Source organism: Carassius gibelio, chromosome A16 (genome assembly GCF_023724105.1).
Source record: "Carassius gibelio isolate Cgi1373 ecotype wild population from Czech Republic chromosome A16, carGib1.2-hapl.c, whole genome shotgun sequence".
NCBI lineage: Eukaryota > Metazoa > Chordata > Actinopteri > Cypriniformes > Cyprinidae > Carassius > Carassius gibelio.
In genome coordinates, this window is record NC_068386.1 from 7,650,529 (window position 1) to 7,670,576 (window position 20,048).

A 20,048-nucleotide genomic window follows, 5' to 3' on the forward strand; every position below is an offset into this window, starting at 1 on the left:
ACTCTGAGGGGAGAACATAGTGAGCTTGTTACTGTCTCTGAATGAAGAGTGTGCCATGAAGTTCCTGTCTCATATTGATTAGTAGGTGAATGACTGAGCCACTACAAACCCATTATTTCGATTATTTGTGTGTCAGTTCTCTTTCCATCAAAGTCTGCTGAGGTTTTATGAGCTTTGAGTGTGTGTGTAAACAAGACTGCAAAGGAAATTGAACGTTTTTACATTGTGCTGTTTAATAAAAGCAAGCAAATAAAGAATTAAAAATCAACTTAGATAATGAATATTAACACAGACAGCAGGTTACAATATTTAAAGAGAAATGTACCAGTTATTTTTCTTTATAACAGATAATTGTCTTACAAATAATGTTCCTAAAAAGAATGACACTTTTGACACAGTTTATATATTTGCGCCCTAGAAAAATAAATATACGCATGTATTTTGAGCACAGTGTAAGTAGCAAAAGATCAATATGAGCTGATATGAGAACTAGCATGATTCTTGAGATATGGGACAAAACACTGACTGGGAAATGAATCAGGTGATATCACACAAATGTACCATTTAATTTATTGTGGTTATATTTGTTTCATAACCTTGACATTCTAACTCTGTCATACAAATTATAAGAAATAATCAGTATGAAACTACCTTAATTAAACTTTTTAAAATTATTATTATAATTCTTTTTTTTTTTGTTTTTTAATCCAAATTTAATTACAGGCAAACAAGACCACAGCCAGTTTTGTCTCAGTGCTCAAGAATCAGAGATAAATGACAGAAAGGAGATTTTAACGGTGGCATAAAAGCCTAGAGCAACATTTAGTCTATTTGGATTTTGTTCTTTGATTCGAATCCACTTTGAAGAGGTAAGGAGCAATTAATTGCACATTACAGTACAAAGCACTGATTAAAAATAGACTATTTTAATGAACATTCACACACACACACACATTTCCATACTTGCGTACACATAATCCGACAGAAGTACAGACAGAGATTAGAAGAGAGGAAGTGAGCGCAGGTGAACCTCTACATGTAGACTCATTTTGCTGGGAAGTTGAGGAGAGATCACAGGAAACAGGAATTTCTGAAAGAATAACAAAAAAGGTCAAGTGTCACAAAGCATGTCAACACCATTATGTAATTTTACCTTAGAAAATATATGTTCCATCTGATATTTAACACAACAGCACTCTTGCTTGTATGATATTCCATACATACGTGACTTGTTATCATCAACAATTGCTGTCCATCTGTGCAACAGAATATGAACGTTTCTGTAAGCAACTGACCAAACCGAATGAATCAGCTTTTATGTAAGACCAGCCAGCCAGCCGCATGTCTCTAAGCACTTCCCACTGTCTGCTCAATTACCCACATCTTTTAAAGTGTTCCATGTCACCCACCTTCCCGTCCATCTTTCTTTTCCCTCAGACTCATATCACCCAGTGTGCCTAAGGATTCACGTCAACAGGGTCTGAACAGTAAGTTTGATCTCAAATGACCTGTCTCTGCCCGTCTGGGTCTGCAGGGCTGATCTGAGGCCAGCGCTGACACATGGAGAACTCAGAACTGTCCAATAAAATAAGAGTGAAGGGCACTGCAGCCTTTTGATGTACTTCTTTACCTGCTTTAACCTCCCCACCCATGTGGAGTGGCTTTTCATCCACACACACACACACACACACAAATACAATTCAGATAATGACAGAACAATGGGAAATGTATGAGGATTGTCACAAGAGGAGATTAACAAAACAAGGCCAATAAAAGGGAAAAAAGAGATTATAAGTGGGATGTAACAAAAAAAGTGAAATGCAGACAGAAATTATAGAAAAAGTCTGCATTCTTCAATGAAAGCAAAAACAAACAGTTTATTTGAAAAGCCTTTTATGCTCACCAAGGCTGCATTATTGCTTTAAAAGTACAGTAAAACCTTTAATATTGTGAAATATTATTACAATTTAAAATATCTATTTTATATTTCAATGTATTTTTAAAATTAAATAATTCCAATGGTGAAAAAGCTGAATTTTTAGCAGCCATTACTCCAGTCTTCAGTGACACATCAATAAGATCAAGTAAGATTTATTTATTATAATCATGTTGTGCTGCTTATATATATATATATATATATATATATATATATATATATATATATATATATATATATATATATATATATATATATAATAAAAAACAAAAATGAAAAACTTCCCCAAAACTTGAAACGGTAGTGTATAAGTTCTTGCATGCATAAATCTTAAATGGGAATTTCTGTTTGCTTTTTGTCTGTTTGGTTTGTTTCTATTATATGCATAAAAATATGAAATTCCGATTTTCCGAACAGGACTGTTTTGGATGACCTATACCTGTTAATTTTAAGGTGACATTTGTGAGATATATATACATTTCACAGTTCGAGACTTTTCTATTTTATATATATATATTTTTTTTAATGCCACATAAATGTTTGTGTTTTATAATTGTTATTGCCACACTGTGATTTGCAATATTGTTTCAAAAACAGCCAGATACATAACTAAACGTCTCCTATGAATTCCCGGAATATAAAGGACAACAACAACATAAATGTCAAATGATGATTCTGACAAAAAGAAGAGGAGGAGGTTTTTAATGTGTGTGTGTGGGCGTGTGTGTGTATGCATCTGGGGAAAAAAAAAAAAATGAGTAGGAGAGACAGAGGCAGAGAGAGAAATGACAGAAGAGCACTATGTGGCTGAGACGATGAGAGAGAGCAGGCAGTAAGTGAGGAGAATGGTAAAAGGATGGGCAACTGAGAAAGAAGGAACACCTGCTTTGAAGTGACAGAGATCAGAGGGCAACCTCCACCCAGGCTGTCTCTCTGGCCAAGAAGCTTGCTCTGCTGGCTACGTCCACATCAAAGGCTGCTTCACATCCACCGTGGGGAGGATCTCCCCCAGCCACCGAGCGCACAAGTCTCACTCTTCCTGCATGCCAACTGTGCCACTATAGCCATTATACCATCATCATTTTCTGTGGGGAAATGACATGAGAGGGAATCTCCTCGACATAAGCACATAAACTTGCAAACCAGAGCAATAGCTGAAGACGAGGGTGCAATGTGACCAAAGCTCCCGGGGTAAAAGAGCCCGTCTGTTCCTATGCACTGCAAAACTATCCTGATTCACAGGGTCATTGTTTGCAATGAGTAAAGACTGAATCGGAGGAGTCATGTAGATTACTTGTGGATTATTGAGATGTTTTTATCAGATGTTTGGATTCTCATTTTGATGGCACCCATTCACTGCAGAGGATCCAGTGGTGAACAAGTGTAATGTTTGCTAATTTTCTTCAAATCTAATCAGATATTCATCTCATATAATCAAACTACAACACACCACCATTACCGCTGTTAGATTGCCAAAGAGAGACAACGTTTGTTGTCTATAATTGGAAGGGAATATATTTCTTGCAAAGGATTTTTTTAATTGGTACTCACTGACTCCAATGACAATTATTATTTAAGATTTGTGAAATATGCCTGCACTAACATTTTAGTTCTAAGATGTAGACAGTACTCCACTAAAATCAGAATATTACAGGAATTATAATACAAATACTCAGTTAAGGTTATGAAATCTCATTAGTGATTAAGAAGTGATCAAATTGGCTTAACATATGCTGATGTGTGCACTTAAATGTTACTCAAGAAATGTATTGCTTATCTAAGTATTTGCCTATGATAACACATTCTTATCAATGTAGACAACAACTGTGCCGCTTAATATTTATGTGGAAAATGTGATACATTGTTTTTCCAGGATTCTTTGGCAAATAGAACAGCTATTATATGAAATTGAAATGTTTTGTAACAGCGTAAGTCTTTACTTTCACTTTTAATCAATTTAATGCATCCTTGATGGGAAGGAAAAATAAAAAGAAGAAAAAGAAAATTCCCCCGTTGTATGCTACTCTGCTACCATTAGCTTATTTATTTACACTACCAGCCATATGTCTGGACTCATCCGTTTCTTTTTTCTCATTATGTAAAAAATAAAAATAAAAATAAAAATACATATATAAAGCCTTATGTTTTTTGTAGAGAAAATCAATATATTTAAATATTTATCTACTTACGTATTAACTTGTTTCAAAACCTAAAAGTTAGTTAAAACTTATTTTGTAAGAGAGAAGTAAAGGTAAAGTTTTCAACAAGCATCCCAAGATGCACCTCATGTAGATGCTCGAGAGAAAATTCAAGTGTATACTTTGAAAAAGTTACAATATACGAGAGCAGTCAAAAGAGGACATGAATAAATGGAAAGAAGATGGGGAAGGATACCAGGAAATGTTGCATGCCGTTCTCAGATGCACTCTCTGTGAGCATGACAGTTTAATGCATGAGAACATATGCGCAACTGCGCGTCCACAGCTCTAACATGAATTTAAGCAAGCAATAGATGCTGTTAGGGACGTCAAAAGCCTTATATGACAGATTTAACTCCAGACTAGGATAAAAGGGTTTTCACCACTATTTTTCCCAATCCAAAAGTTCTAAGATTTAGTAGTAAGGCACGATTCGGTGCAAATCAATGTGGACAGATGGGGCATGCACTCCAAAAGCATCCATCTTGCCCCATTTCCAAGCCACATCCTGATGCCTTTTCCTGATAGCTCATATCAATCAAAGCCAAGCACTCTTCACAGCCAAAGTACTGATTGTCAGAGAGGGAATTAAATGGTACCTCCACAGCTCCACAGACACAGAGCGAGTGCTCTGATGGGTTGGAGGCAGAGAGCTGTATGAAACTTCACATTCAAGTCCAGGTGACCGAATATAAGATAAAAATGTCTTTGGACACACCAGAATGGAGTCTACTCACTAAGTGCATAAGCTTTTACACCTCCAACAGTGAATAGACAAGCTATTTGAAAGCCATTCAAACATCTTCCCGTCAACCTGCCCACTTGCCCTGTTGAAAAAAGAAAAAAAAGACCACCCCCCCCTCCTATTCTTAAAAGCACATGGGCAGAGTCTGGGGCATGTTAGTTGTTGTAAATGGGAAAAGATGACTCACCACCCTACCTTTAGTTTGCCTTTTTGACAATGGATTTGACATATCAACATCATTATTTGACAGACTGATATCATCATAGAATTTATTTATTTATGTTCATTGATTCGTTTGTATAATTTTTAAGTGGAAATGTAGACTTAAGAGACGTACAGTAGACTTAAAGACGTAAAAAGCAAAAGATGGTCATATCAGAAGAAAACGATAATAATTAATGGGATTATTATTTAATAATTCCATGAAAAAGTTTCAAGACAGCAATACTCTAGATATTATTAGAATTGAAAATAACTTTTATATTTTTATGTATTTCAAAAAAGTTATTCATTCTTTTGATGATTATTATGATTATGATGATGATGATTTTATATATATATATATATATATATATATATATATATATATATATTTTTTTTTTTTTTTTTTTTTTTTTGAGATCATGATTCACTACAATTCAAAGGATTGTGTTAAGTATGATATAATAATAATAATAATAATAATAATAATAATAATAATAATAATAATAATAATAAAAATAATAATTTTGCTCAGCAAGGACAATATATTGATCAAAAGTGACAGTAAAGACATGTTTCCATTTATGAAAATTACTTCAAATTCAAAATGGCTGCTGTTATATAGTGCTGTTATACCGGCACTGATATTGCCAGAATCAGAATTTAATTGAAAATTGTCCTGGTATCCATTTGAGTTTAAGTATTTGTTCAGCTGATTAAAACTACCTTTTCTATAATTTTGCCTATGACAGGAAGATTTGATATTGGTCTATGATTGCTCAAAATGGTGTTATCAAGATTGTCAGCCATCTCAACAGTTGCAAAAAGAGTGTGAGTATTGTTTAAGTTACTGTTTAAAAAGTTTGAGAAGAAACTCTGTCTAGCTGTGGCTAGTTTCACATTAAAAGCATGAAGGCTGTATTTATAGATGCGATAGTGAATTTCAAGTTTCGTCTTCCGCCACATCCGCTCAGCTTTTCTGCATTGTCTTTTCGTACTCTGTAATGCTGTTGATCTTCTCGAAGCTGATTTCTGTCTGCCAGTCTTCTTACTGACTATTACAGGAGCAATATCATCAACAACATTCTTTAAGCAGCAAAAACATTTTCAGCGTTGACAATAAGAAAAACCATTACTAATATCTGACCACCAAAAATGATTAATAATAATTGAGCACCAAATCAACCTATTCAAATGATTTCTACAGGATCATGAAGACCGGAGTAATGGCTGTTTTCAGCTTTGCCATTTTAGGAATAAATTACATTTACTATAGTTTTTATATGAAGTTTTAAGTTTTAATTGTACTAATTTCAAAATATTAATGTTTTTACAGTATTTTTATCAAATAAATACAGCATAAAAGAGACTTTCATCTAAAAAACATAAAATAAAATAAAATATAAACAAAAAAATCGTAATTCTTCGAAAATGTTTTTGCCCCCTTTGGCAGTGTACATATATTCTGTTTTTTTTTTTTTTTTTTTTTTTTTGGCTTTTCTTCATATATTTCATGGTGCAATGTAATTTATGTTACTGTGCATGTTACATATCTAAATAATTGGATGTTACAGGGACTGACTGTATAAAAAAATAAAATAAAATAAAACCTTTTTTTTTTCTTCTAATCTTTCCATGTGGACCCCATGGATTGAACAACTTTGTCTTTGTCTTTTGACTATAATAACACTTTCAGTTCCTCAACTAACAATTTCAATTTTTGAATGGTGGCGTCTATATCACATTAAGTTGACCTATCAGCTTTTAGTAATCTCAGCTCTTCCTGTAGACAATAGCTAGGCTGGGAGGGGTTTGTCTTATTGTGACACCTGGAGAAGCATGTCCAAAAAAAAAAAAAAAAAAAAAAAAAAAAAAAATATATATATATATATATATATATATATATATAAAAAATAAAAAGCGGACAAGTGTGATTTCTGTCATCCTCCGTTTCAGAGAGGTGTCCTCTCTATCTCTCTGTTTCCTTTTTATAAGCTACTAACGTTTAGGTCTGGGACTCTGAAAACTTATAATACCTCTGCCACACATCTGTTTCCCACATTGGAGCTTCAGCGCCTGTTTCTCATCCGTAGAGTTTGTCAGTAATCCCCATGAGTAAAGTTCAGAGCGAGCTGACAGCACAAAAAAAGAAAAAAAAAAAAAAAATAGATAAATAAGGATTTTCATTTTTCACCCTGTAATGGAAAATTGCATATAACATTTCTCACTCAGCATTTATCCTTAATAGCGGCTGTAAATCCATATCCCCTAATTTCACAAAATCACTTCATTGCAGAGAAAAGAGCTTTTTTTGCAGGTAGGAAACAGTTTGTTAAATATTTTCATTCTTTTTTCTTACTCATTCTTCCACTCATGACAGAGAAATCGATATAAAACATTTTAAATGCACTTTAAGTAACTGGCTCTATCAAATTGTAGTCTGTCATATTTAACTCAGCTTTGAATTGTTAAAAAAAAAAAAAAAACACACAAAGGCAAAAAAAAAAAAAAAAAGGAACGTACAGCAAAAAAGGAGACAACGGAGCATCAACGAACCTCATCACAAGTGAATTCAGAAACTTCTATCAGTCAGTGGAGAAAGTGAGTAATGTTATGCATTAAGTTTGTTGTTTATTCTTGGCCGGAAGCAGTGAAATAACTCTATTAAGTCAAGTAGTCGCCCTGCCATTAATCTCAATGCAGCCGACTAGTTCCTCAAAGCTAATGGGGTTTAGAATTTGCATCAGGCAAGTTCACCCACAACGCTTTGCCTAAGAGGATTTTAGTCCATACAGAAGGCTTATTGTCACACTTGTTCATGGACATGGATTAAACATACAAGAACTAGCGCACTGTGCTAACTCCAAGCTGCCTTTTATTTCTGACGGCTGCCACTGACTAGTAGCAAGTAGAAAATGACCTTCACTAATGTCCTGGTGGTTCTGGGGTGGTTAAAGATCATAGGCTGGTTGCAATGAAGCCCTTAAACTGAGTAAACCCTATTGTGAAATCATCACCAAGGGTTTTCTTAACCTAAGGAGTTTGTTGAAGCTGCTGCAGGCTAATCGAGTCGCTGAGTTATTGCCATTCTGCCCTTGAAAGAAGCATTTAACCTCAGGCTGTTCTGATGGAAACTATTCCTTCAGCAGGTGTACTATAGGTTGCTTTAGATATATAAAAAAATAAAATAATAATAATAATGTAAAAAGATGGGTGCAATTCTAATCAGAGCAACACTGACTACTCATACGCTGCAAAAAATTACTGAAACAAGAAAATACTATTAAAATACATAACAATACAAATTAAATGTCACGTTTATTATTTAAGTGTATTACTTGCCATTGCTTTGTAATTATTTGTGAAATGTTATTTATTCATTCATTATTATTATTTTTATTTACAAGTAACAAAACCTGCAATAATAACACCAAGTTAAAACATTTAAATCAGCATTGTAATTTCATATTAATAATTAGAATAAAATACTAGCATTATTTACTGTCTTGACAGTATAGTCCATTATAACACAATGTGCTATATTATTAAATGCATTAATGAACTGTGCTCATGAAATTACAGAACAACATGCATAGGTCTATGTTAAATCAGATGTTCAATGCTTGAAGGTCTGATGTTTAGTCCTCTAGGCACCCTTAAATATTCTCTCACTCCCTCTGTGCCTCCGTCGGATTTCTTTCTTTTCATCTCTGCAGTGTCTCATCATGGTGAATACCAGCTCAGTGTTGTCAACTTAGCTTTTTCATTTGAATAAGCCTCTTCCTGCAGGAACCTGTCTGCTCTGTTTCACTGAGGCTAAATCAGCTTTAGCAGCTAAATATAAAAATGTTTCCTGAGCATTAATTCTGTAATATTTATCAGTGAAAAAAGGTGCTTGAAATTCAGCTTCAGCCCTGCTAGCAGTTTAGAGAGAACGACAAGCCGCACATAAGCTTGGTTGCCTCAGTTGATCCTAAAAGCTCAAACTGGAGTAGATGTGTGTATATGACTTGTGCTGGAACACATTACCAATATTATAAATAAATAAACAAATAAATATATAAATACAAAGTCAGACTCCCCTGATGACATGAAAGGTGAATATATGATTAAGAATAGAGAAAAAAAGAATCACAGAGGAAAACAGATAACATTACCAATAAGTAGCTAAAAGCAACATGTTCAGATAGACACCGACAAGAAGTGAAAGCAGAGGGAACATTACGGCTGAACTAGAATAAAATATATATATATATATATATATTATATCAGACCTTTTAATTAAATGAAAATTAGAAATTGTCTGTCTTGGCAACTTAAGTGAACTGAACTGAACTAAAAGTAAAAACAAAAACAATTTAACTTAATAATAATAATCATAATAAAATGACAAAAGCATATGAAATTTACTAAATATAAATAAACAATGTCTAAAATCAAAACTGAAAATCTAAAAATAAAATCAAATTAAAAATATTTTTATTGTGATGTTTTTATCAGCTGTTTAAACTCTAAATATGACGGCACCCATTCACTGCAGATGATCCATTGGTGAGCAAGTGATGTAATGCTAAATTTCTCCAAATCTGTTCTGATACATTCTGGAAGACCTGACGGTAAGTCATTTTCATTTTGGATGAACTTTTACTTTAAGAGTAAACTTTTTTTAAAATATGAAGGGTAAATTAAATTAACCTAAAATAAATATAAATAAATAAAAGGAAAGAATGAATATATTGCTCAATGTAGTGTTGTTACTATTAACTATAAAAAGGTAAAATTAATAAATTGAGTTTCCATTAATCATAGTGTCAAATCTGAAATAATAATAAATCGATATTTTAAATAATATTAGAAGAAAAACTTGATCTTAAATTTAATTAAAAAATTTAACTTAAAATTTAATGAAACTTAAATAAAAATTAGAAATGTTTATTTTGCAGCTGGTGAACTATTAAAATTACTAAAGCTAAAATGGAAATAAAAATAAATTAAAGCAAAAAAAAAATGCTAAATGAAATATTAAAATAATAAAAAGGCAAAAAATACATAAAAATAATAAAACTTAAATCAAAACTAAAAATATAATATGAAAGCGAATTTAAAATACTAATACTACAATTAGTAGTATTAACTAATACTAAAGGCTTCCAAGGATAAGCAGGGGTAAAATCTGCCCTCTATTCCCCTGCCCTTCCCAGCATGCCTGTGGTGGGTGGTTGGGTCTGTTATGTCTCTTCTTTCCGTGATGGTGTCTGGCTTCAGTGGACGCCCACACAGGTGCAGGCCGCCCCACTAATCCGCCGCTCAGCGGTCGGTCTCAGACATGATAAGGGTCAAACTGAGACTTGGCCCATCCGTGCAGTTCTATGCCGAGGAGAACCAAGGAAATATGCTGGCTTTGCGCTCTTCTAGCATGTTCAAAAAGAGCAGCCCACGTGAGGTTGGACACAGACTGTGGGATTTATGTGGGCTGTGCATTCGAAAATCACAAACTGATACAGAAATGAATGACAGGGTCCTGGTAATAGAACTGGAATTTAAAACGGTCTTATCATAAAATTCTCATGAAAAAATAAAACATTTTATAACATTTGAACTCTTGGTTTACACTGTGCATATATTTGTGCTTATTTGTCAGGGTCTGCAGTTAATCTGCATCATAAACTAAACTGTTCTGTTTCTATGGCAGCAGTGAATTTCCAAGAAGTCATTTTCTCACAGATTTTAATTCCCTTCAGCAGAACTGGCTATACTTTTCCTTCAAAACACAAGGGCTGTAAACAAGTCAGTGAGGAGCTGGTGAGATGCCCTGTTGGGTACAAATGGTCTTTGAGGCTAAAGTATCCATTTATTATTCAATTCAGGCTCCTTTTTAGGCAGTGCTGAGTGCGTCACTAAAGATTTACAATAAAATTCCGTCATTATTTTGGTCTTTTTGAGTCAAAAATTGTATCTTAAAAAAATTAAAATTGTCTTTAAGTGTAGAGTCTTAAAAAGACAAGTCACAGTTGCATGGCAGAGCCTAGTTACATGTTTGTTCGTTTTTTTTCGTCTGTCACAAAACCCGGTTTTCTGATGTGTTGAAAAATGAAAGTGAAGTGATGTATGGTGACCCATAAATCATCATAAAAACAAAATATTGAGCTGATAATACAATGTGCAGACTTATGTTATTCATATAAATACAAAGAAGCCAATTTAAAAGGAAGGCAAATATCTATGTTAGGAATTGATTGGGGGGGATAGGAGGCAAAAGCGACACAGAAGCTGCTTGGAGTCAGGTGAAGGGTGCTTTATTGGCACACGGTAACATACCCCAACACACAGTGGAAAAGTAACAAAACAATAAAAAAAAAGGAAATAAAACTGTACAGAATATATACTATATACAAAGTATTTACAATCTATCTATCTGAACCCCATAAGCAGGAAAACACTATTCAGTCTATTGCCCAATAAATGATCATAGATAAATAACTTGTGTCTGTGGTTATTTCAGTGTTTTATGGCAGATGATATTAAATGGTGCTTGGATCTGTATTGTTGGAAAGCAACAACATTGATCACAATAGCTTAAACATAAAACACACTCAAACACAGATGCACATCACACAGATCCGTTTATACATTTATATGCTGGATATGAGACTAGTCTCAGTGCCTTAACTTAATCTTACACTGTGACAATCTAATTCTGATATTGTTCTGACATTTAATGTATGGCAAAATATACCAGCAATTAAATTGTTTTATTTGTAGTCAGATTTTTGTTATATTTTGCACTGCCAAATGCACCCATACAGACAGAAAACCCTTTAAAAAACCTTCATAGAGACTCCAAGATAAAAACGGCTTCAGAAATTGACTTAATAGAACTGTTCAGATTGTAGTCTCAAAACCCAGAAAAAATATGTAGCAATTTCAGGCTATGGGTTTTTAAATAGTGGTTTATGAGTTAAAGAAGGTCCATGTCATTACTTAAGTGTAATTATAGACCGTGAACACTTCATGCATGAATTCTGAGGTTTCAGCATTTCTTTTTTTTTTTCTTGTTAATAATTTGTTAAAATCTACAATATCATTAAAACGTTTGGGGTCTGCAAGATTTTTTATATTTTTGAAGTCTCTAATGCTCACCAAGGCTGCATTTATTTGATCAAAAATACAGTGAAAACAGTATTTTTATATATAATTCTGGAATATAATTTATACCTGTGATGGTAAAGCTGAAATTTCAGCAGTCATTACTCCAGTCCTCAGTGTTGCATGTCCTTCAGAAATCATTCTAATTTGATGCTCAATACATTTCCTATTATTATAAAAGCTGAAAGCTGTATTGCTTAATATTTGTGTAGAAACCGTGGCAGCTTTTTTTTTTTTTTTTTTTTTTGATAAACAGAATTGAATAAAAAAACTGGAATTTATTTGAAACATTAATTGTATGCAACAATGCAAATGTCTGTCACATTCTCGCTGAGTAAGTTAAAAATAACAACAATAAAAATAACAACAACAATACTTTTTAACCATCCTTAGCCTTAGTTGACATCATGACTCAACAGCTCTATAATATTTTATTCTCTAGAGGCAATTTTGTTAACAGAATGTAAACAAAAAATTCAATTTTTTTTATTTTTTTTTATTTGAAAAACATCAAAAATATTAGATTTTTTATTAACTCACCCACCAGCTCACTAAATAAAATGAAAAATTTCACCCGTCAAAAAAAATAAAAAATAAAATCACATTCTATCTAGACTTCTGCTGACATGAGATAAGAGGCGATCTACTTCAGGGGTTCAGACACCACTGGGGTCTGAAAATGCTTGAAGATTCTCATGTTCCTTGTGAAACTTGCAAACAGACTGCTTCTACTATATGATAACATATAGCGGTCACAACATTAAAACACTTTAATAGTCTGTTGTCATGCTGTTGAGGGTTCACTTTAAGCAATTGGTGACTCAATGAGTTGGGGCCGCTCTCAGATTGCTCTGAATTTCACCAGCTCAGTGCAGAAGGATCAACTGTAGTTAGCTCATGCCGCTGACATGCATATTGAAGGATCTCTTTCACCCAAATGAGTCTGTAAACAAGATGTGAGGGCACCACTGGCAACACAGCTCGCAGGAATAAGTGTCAAGGAGCAGTTATTGTCTTATTTAGAGCACCATAAAGCACAGGGCTATTGATTTGAGAGACAAAGCGGCTCCCCGGATATTTCTGTCATTGCTGAATCATTAAACTGATATATAATGCATTATATGCTCTTCCCTCTGCCACCCTGTCTGTTTCCAACCACATCATCCCAGGACATTTCCAGTAATCCTTTGCACCTTTTTAATCCTTTACATGTTTGCTTTTGTGATGGATCTCACTATTAATCACCCAAGTTTGTCACTTTTTCTAAACATCTAAGGCCCTGTGTTCACCTGGTCATGTTTAACCTCCATTGTGGATGATCAGATCATAAATTTCTGCTTACACATGATATAAGCATTTAACAAGCGCATTTCGCTTTGAACCTTTGATTAGCAGTTTCATCAATTAAAATTAATAATATTTAAATGTAATATTTGAATAGTAATTTGTAATACATTTATAATTTTACTATAATTTTGTAAAACCAAAGCACTAAATAAATAAACAAACTATAAAGAAAATAAAATAAAACTAATAGACCACAGTAAAAATAAATAAATAAATAATATTACACAGTAAAATAAGTACAATTAATAAATACAATAGATAAATATGATAAAATAGAGAAATAAGAGAAAAAGTCCAGTACTTAAATAAATCACTGTGAAAATTAAATAAACAAATAGACAAACAGGAACATTTCAATAAATAAATAAAAAAAAATAAAAAAAAACATTTGTTTGACAGATGTGTAAGACGTCCTTGTTGTCCAGATCACACACACTGATCGTCATTTAGAAATGGCTTGAATGATCGAATCACAAAATGTTTCGGACCTGCTTAAACCTGTATTTAGTGGTGTCTTCTTACCTGAGCATTCATCTGAAATTGACGCAAGGTGTAACATTTTTATACTGTTTGTCACCCAGGGATAAATTCTTATTTTACAGAAAAAAAAAAAGTGCACTAAGGCTGCGAACAGCTTGGGGTTATAAGGAGATGTAGATAGAAATAATCACAAACTGTGCAAGGCATGCAATAAAAACAAGTCTCACCAGAACTGAATGGCCCATGTTTACATAGATTCAGAGCTGTTAAGTCTCTATAAATCTATTCAGCTTTTGGAGCCAGTCCCTAGCACACAAGCTGGCAAGCTCTCCTGAGCTTATAGTCTGTTATTGCACTGAAACCCTCCCTTTCACCACTCCTTTCTCTAAAAACCTGGGTCTGCAAACATGGTTGGTATATGTTGCTACATGGGTCTCTTAAAGCAGTTATCCAGAACATAGAATCAACCTGAGAAACAAAACACATGCTTAATCAGGAATTGAGTAGTGAAAAAAAAAAAAAAAAATACAATCCAGTATTATTTAAAATATATATATTTTTGCTTTCTGTAAGAAGATAGTTAAGACCTGTTCACACCAAGAAAGAAAGAAAAAAAAAAAGATAAGCGTCTACACAGTTTCCAATGTTCAGGCTCTTGAAAGTCAGATTTCTATATTGTTTGTCAGATACCGTATTTTCCGGACTATAAGTCACACTTCTTTTCATAGTTTGGCTGGTCCTGCGATTTATAGTCAGGTGCGACTTATTTATCAAAATTAATTTGACATGAACCAAGAGAAATGAACCAAGAGAAAACATTACCGTGTACAGCCGCGAGAGGGCGCTATATGCTGCTCACTGCTCCTGTAGTCTACCCCCTGAAAACAGAGCGCCCTCTGGCAGCTGTAGATGGTAATGTTTTCTCTTGGTTCATGGGTCTGAATAAATGTGACTTCTAGTCCAGTGTGACTTATATATGTTTTGTTTTTTTCTCGTCATGACGTATTTTTGGACTGATGTGACTGATACGTAGGTGCGACTTATAGTCCGAAAAATACGGTATTTTGTTTAAAATGTTCAGAAAGTGATCCCAACGTTATTGTTCCTCTGTGTCGTTATAATTATAATTTTAGTCTGGACTATATTTTTCTATATTTTATAATAAAATAAAATAACAAACAATCAAATAAATAATAAATAAATAAATAAAAATGGATAAAATATTAATAAAAAATATATGAAAACTATGGAGAAAAAAATTAACTATATAATATCTCAGTGATACTAAAATGACAATTGTGTGAATGGCATTTATAAAGTTTTGGAACAGCACTACACTTCACCCAAAAAGGGGGACCCTGGTTATACAGAAATGATAACAACAACCTAGCAACCACTCGGAACATTCTAGCAACCGCACAGTAGCATCCTAAAAAACACTCAGAACACAGCAGCAACCGCATAATATAACAGCGACTTTGGCACAGAAATGCATCCATTAACATTTTTTTCTGAAAAAAAAAAGTTAAAATCTAGTTTTTATATTCTAAAAGACATAATACCAGTATAAATGAGATCACTGTAGGTCAAAACAACAGAAGCGATGGAATACTGAAATCTCTACATCAATTAGTACTTAAGAGTTCTCCATTTGTAAGCAGTGCACATGGCAGGGCGTGCTTGAGTGGAGTTTTTTTTTTTTTTTTTGACAAAATCTCTCAACTGTTCTTATTTGCTCAAGCGCTGCGTAAAAGATGAGATCTTAGCACCAAAGTTCAAACAACTTATGCTCCTTGTTTCACCCTATTTCACAAATGTGAGTTAAGAGCTACTTAATTAAAGATGCTATCTGCTCTCAGTTTCACACACGCCGCTTAAAAGGAGGTGTGTGTGTTGCCAGAGGAAAAGTGGGAGAGCGGAGAGGGTATGGATCGATACGACAGGGAGTCCAGGCTGTCACTCAGCCTCGTCTCCCCGAGGGAGGCCGTGAGAGATCGAACACATAGATAAACATCTCATGGAAATGGAGTCACTCCTCATCCAGTTTCCAACACTCTTCCTCCTCACAGACAAATGAACGAGAAAAACAATGAACTAATGAATGAGTCAATGAATGAATAAAAGTAGATTGTGAGGATAAATGAATAACAGAAGAGTGTAATTGTCAGGTGGCCTTTCAGAGATGAATGAGGAGGTAATCCATCTAACTGATAAAATCCCACTCCTGCCCATGGGTGAAATATTAGTGCTTTCACCGCAGTGGCTTTTTTGTGGTAAACAATAGCATCCTAATATGTTAATTCAGGTTACACAAATGTCAAGAAACAATTAGGTAAGCAAGGTTGTTTTGTCACTTTTTATTTATTTATTTATTTTTTCACAGAGAAGATTATGTCTAAGCGTTTCAAACAAGCTGAAGACTTTGGGTGTTTTACTATTCAGTGATGACGACAGTTGTCTAAATGACCTGCTTCAGTCAAAATTAATTGATTATGATGTTCTGCACTGTATTTTGGTGATAAATATCACAACGTTTTATCATTGTATTATTAGTTCTACCTGAAATGAGGAAGCAAAGTTTGAAATGGTGTACTTTGCCAATGAATGATACAAAAATAAAAAAAATAAAAAATGTAGACTGTGTATATATATATATATATATATATATATATATATATATATATATATATATATATATATATATATATATGTGTGTGTGTGTGTGTGTGTGTGTGTGTGTGTGTGTGTGTGTGTGTGTGTGTGTTTTATATATCTACACTACTGGTTCCTAATAATTAAATATTTTAAAAGAAGTCTCTTATGCTCTGCATTTATGTGCTCAAAATTTTTTAAAAAGAGTATAGTGATTTAAAATAAATGTATTGTAATATATTTTAAAATATAATTTATTCTTGTGAAACAAAGATGAATTTTCAGTATCATTATTCCAGTCTTCAGCCTCACTTCAAAATAAATGGATCATATAAATGCAGATTTGGTGAGATTAAGAGACTTCATTAAAAACATTTAAAAATCAGAATCTTCATTAACATAATCATAAACATTGATTATCAGTTATCAATTATATCGCTCACAGATTTTATGAATTTGCTTAAAAAGAATATATTTTTCATATTTGTTTTATTTTTGTTCTGTTGATTTGTGTTGTCCCTCGAGATTCTTTACTCCTTTTTTGTATTTTTATTTTTTTTTTAAATTTTGTTATTTATATTACAGGCTGGGCACACCAGACGTAGCTCACCTGTGGTCTTGATCTCATTTTCTGGCTGAGACTGCAATAATGATGATAAGCAAAGTAAGAAGCAGAACTCCAGCGATTAACAGATAACATTTCCTCCTCCTCAGCTGCCTCTGGAATACAAAATAAAGAAGAAAAAGGTTTGAGATTTTACTGTATGATTAAGGATAAAGAGAATAAAGAAAATAAAAAAAAAACATTCTTAACCTGTTTGATATATATATATATTTTTGGCAGAATGTTCATGCCGCTATTTTCCATTCAATGTGAATACTGACCAGGGGCTATAATGCTAAAATAATAATAATAACAATAATTAAAAAATAAAATAAAATAGAGCCATGCAAATTGCCTAAAACTCATTTTCATTTTCATTGTAGCATTCAAATCTTACTTCTGCTTTTGAATATGCATATATTAAAAAAAATTGTTTCGTGAACTGCAGTGGAGACAATTATGGCTTAACATTCTGGCTTTTCTTCACAAAAATCATATGACTTCAGAAGACTTCTGAAGCTTGACAACCCCTGGTCCCCATTTACTTCCATTATCAGCATCAATAATCTGCTCTGTTGTGCTCCATAGCAGAAAGAAAGGCATATAGCTTCAAAACAACATGTGGGTGAGTAAATTATGCAAAACAAATATATATAAACAAAAATATCTATGAACAAAAACAATGAGCCACTATCAAGATACTGAAAATACTGAGTAGGGTGATATTAACTGAAAATGCATTCAGACAACATCCAGCAGAATACTCTTAATAGACTAATAAAAAAATAAATAAAAAAAATTAAAAAACAAGGCCCATGAGTCAAATAGATTTGTTCTCTCTCTCGCAAACACACACACACACACACACATACACACACGCACACGCAAATCTATAGAATAAATTCTTTCTCGGTTGCCCGCCACTGTTAAAATCAATAAATCAACAGTCATTATCCAGTACGAACGGCCCTTCTAGGTACAAAAGGATCCGCATGGAATAAAAGAACAAAATTACACCATAATTTTCCAAACAGGTTCCTGCCACCAATACAATACTACGAAATGAAGGTGCTGCCATCAATTGACCTCTATAGGCTCTCTCCCCAATACAGAGACATGCTTTGAAAATGATTTCTCAAAGACAGAATTGAATAGTGACCTAGAGTCAAGAGCTGTTGGCCAAGCATGAGAGAGCCACATTTTCCGTCGCGCTCGAGTTCTGGCTGAACAGCGTTCGCAAAACCCATCTGGCTCTCTGATGCTCTTCGCCTCTGATGACGCACCATTCTGGGAGGAAGCCCTGCTCTATTTTCAAAGGAATTTAGAAAGACTTCCAAAAGTGTCATTTGGACTTTCAATGTCTAAGACAAACCCCCCTAGTGGATTTATTGTTTTATCATGTTGAGAGATTAAGATCCAGTTTAGCACCAGTGCAACCAACAAGTGTGGGAATAATAAACACAAAAAAAATTTACTTTATGAGTGGATTTCAATATGCATTATTTTGCCTCGGCAGGCAGCTCCTACTTTTGGGAGCGTAGATTCTATGGTTTTCTATGCCCTTCCCTGATTCCCATTTTTTGTTTGTTTGTTTGTTTGACAAAGCCATAAAAGAGCAGCAGTCATAGTCCACAGCTAGGCTGGAGTCTTTAAATCCTGACGTGCTACAAAGCGCGAAGAGCAATTCATCTTCTTATCAGAGACTGGAAACAGCCTTTCTATGTGGAAGTGTGCTTGTGGGGGGAGGGAGGGAGAGAAGAAGGCAAAAAAAAAAAAAAAAACTGCTGTCGAGTAATTTTCTGTTTAAACGTTCCACTCCACAACAATTTGCATAAGCAGCCCTGCATCTGTGATAAGAAGATTGGTAATTTTCAAAGGCTCTGTAGGGATTGGGAATTAAAAGCCTCTCTCTGCTATCTCCTCTCTTGCAGCTGGTCACCGCAGATCCCCTCGTTTCTTTCTTACATTTCTCCAAAACCACACCTTATAAACTTTCTCTCTCTCTCTCTCTCGTTCGCTCTATCACTCAGAATTCAGTGCTGATTTTAACTTTTTGTTAACCCAGACCTGGTCTGTCATTCAGAGAAAACAGGAAAATGAAACCGGTAAAAAGGGAACAAAAAAGCTTTAGGTGACAATATAACTGTTGGTCCATTTCGGAGCTTGAATTTTTTCCTGATGTGGGGAAGCGAGGTGGAGATGGAGAGTGCAGACGTTCACCGAGTGAGAAAGAGAAGGGAAAAATGACTTAAGGATAAAAAGAAAGCTGATGGAGTGAAGTGCCGGTGAGAGGAGAGAAAAGAAAAAGGGAAATGAAATTTCTCTCTCTCTGTGTAACCAATTTAGTTTAGAAGCACTAAAACGAAGGCACCAGGATATTGAAAAAGTTTCCGGGGTATTCCTATAATTGATTAAACGAACGTTTAAATAAGCATTCATAATTTAAATGCATAAATATAAATATAAGTTTAAACATAAACCCATAATTTACTGTTCAAACGTTTGGGGTTGGTAATGTATTTATTTATTTTAAAGTCTCATGTGCACGAATGGCTGTATTTATTTGACAAAAACAAATTACATTTCTGTAAATATTCTTACAATTCAGAATTGTACTGTTTTCATATTTTAATGTATGTTTGTATATATATATATATATATTTAAATTATATAAATATAAAATTGAGGCATAATTAAAAAATTTATATGCTTCACTATATGTATATATACATACACACA

At 33.7% G+C, this 20,048-nt stretch overlaps 1 protein-coding gene across 3 annotated transcripts in view; it reads right to left on the minus strand.

Annotated features, from left to right (window-relative positions):
• Nucleotides 1-221: 221 nt before the first annotated feature.
• LOC128030029 (t-SNARE domain-containing protein 1-like) overlaps nucleotides 222-20,048 on the minus strand; it is a 94,697-nt gene continuing 74,870 nt past the window's right edge. For all 3 annotated transcript variants that reach the window (XM_052617497.1, XM_052617496.1, XM_052617495.1), the window contains 2 exons: nucleotides 17,316-17,425; nucleotides 222-1,090 (listed from right to left, as the gene is read on the minus strand). In XM_052617497.1, coding sequence (XP_052473457.1) covers nucleotides 17,330-17,425 — 96 coding nt within the window. In that variant the 3' untranslated portion in view covers nucleotides 222-1,090; nucleotides 17,316-17,329. The remainder of the gene's footprint in view (nucleotides 1,091-17,315; nucleotides 17,426-20,048) is intronic.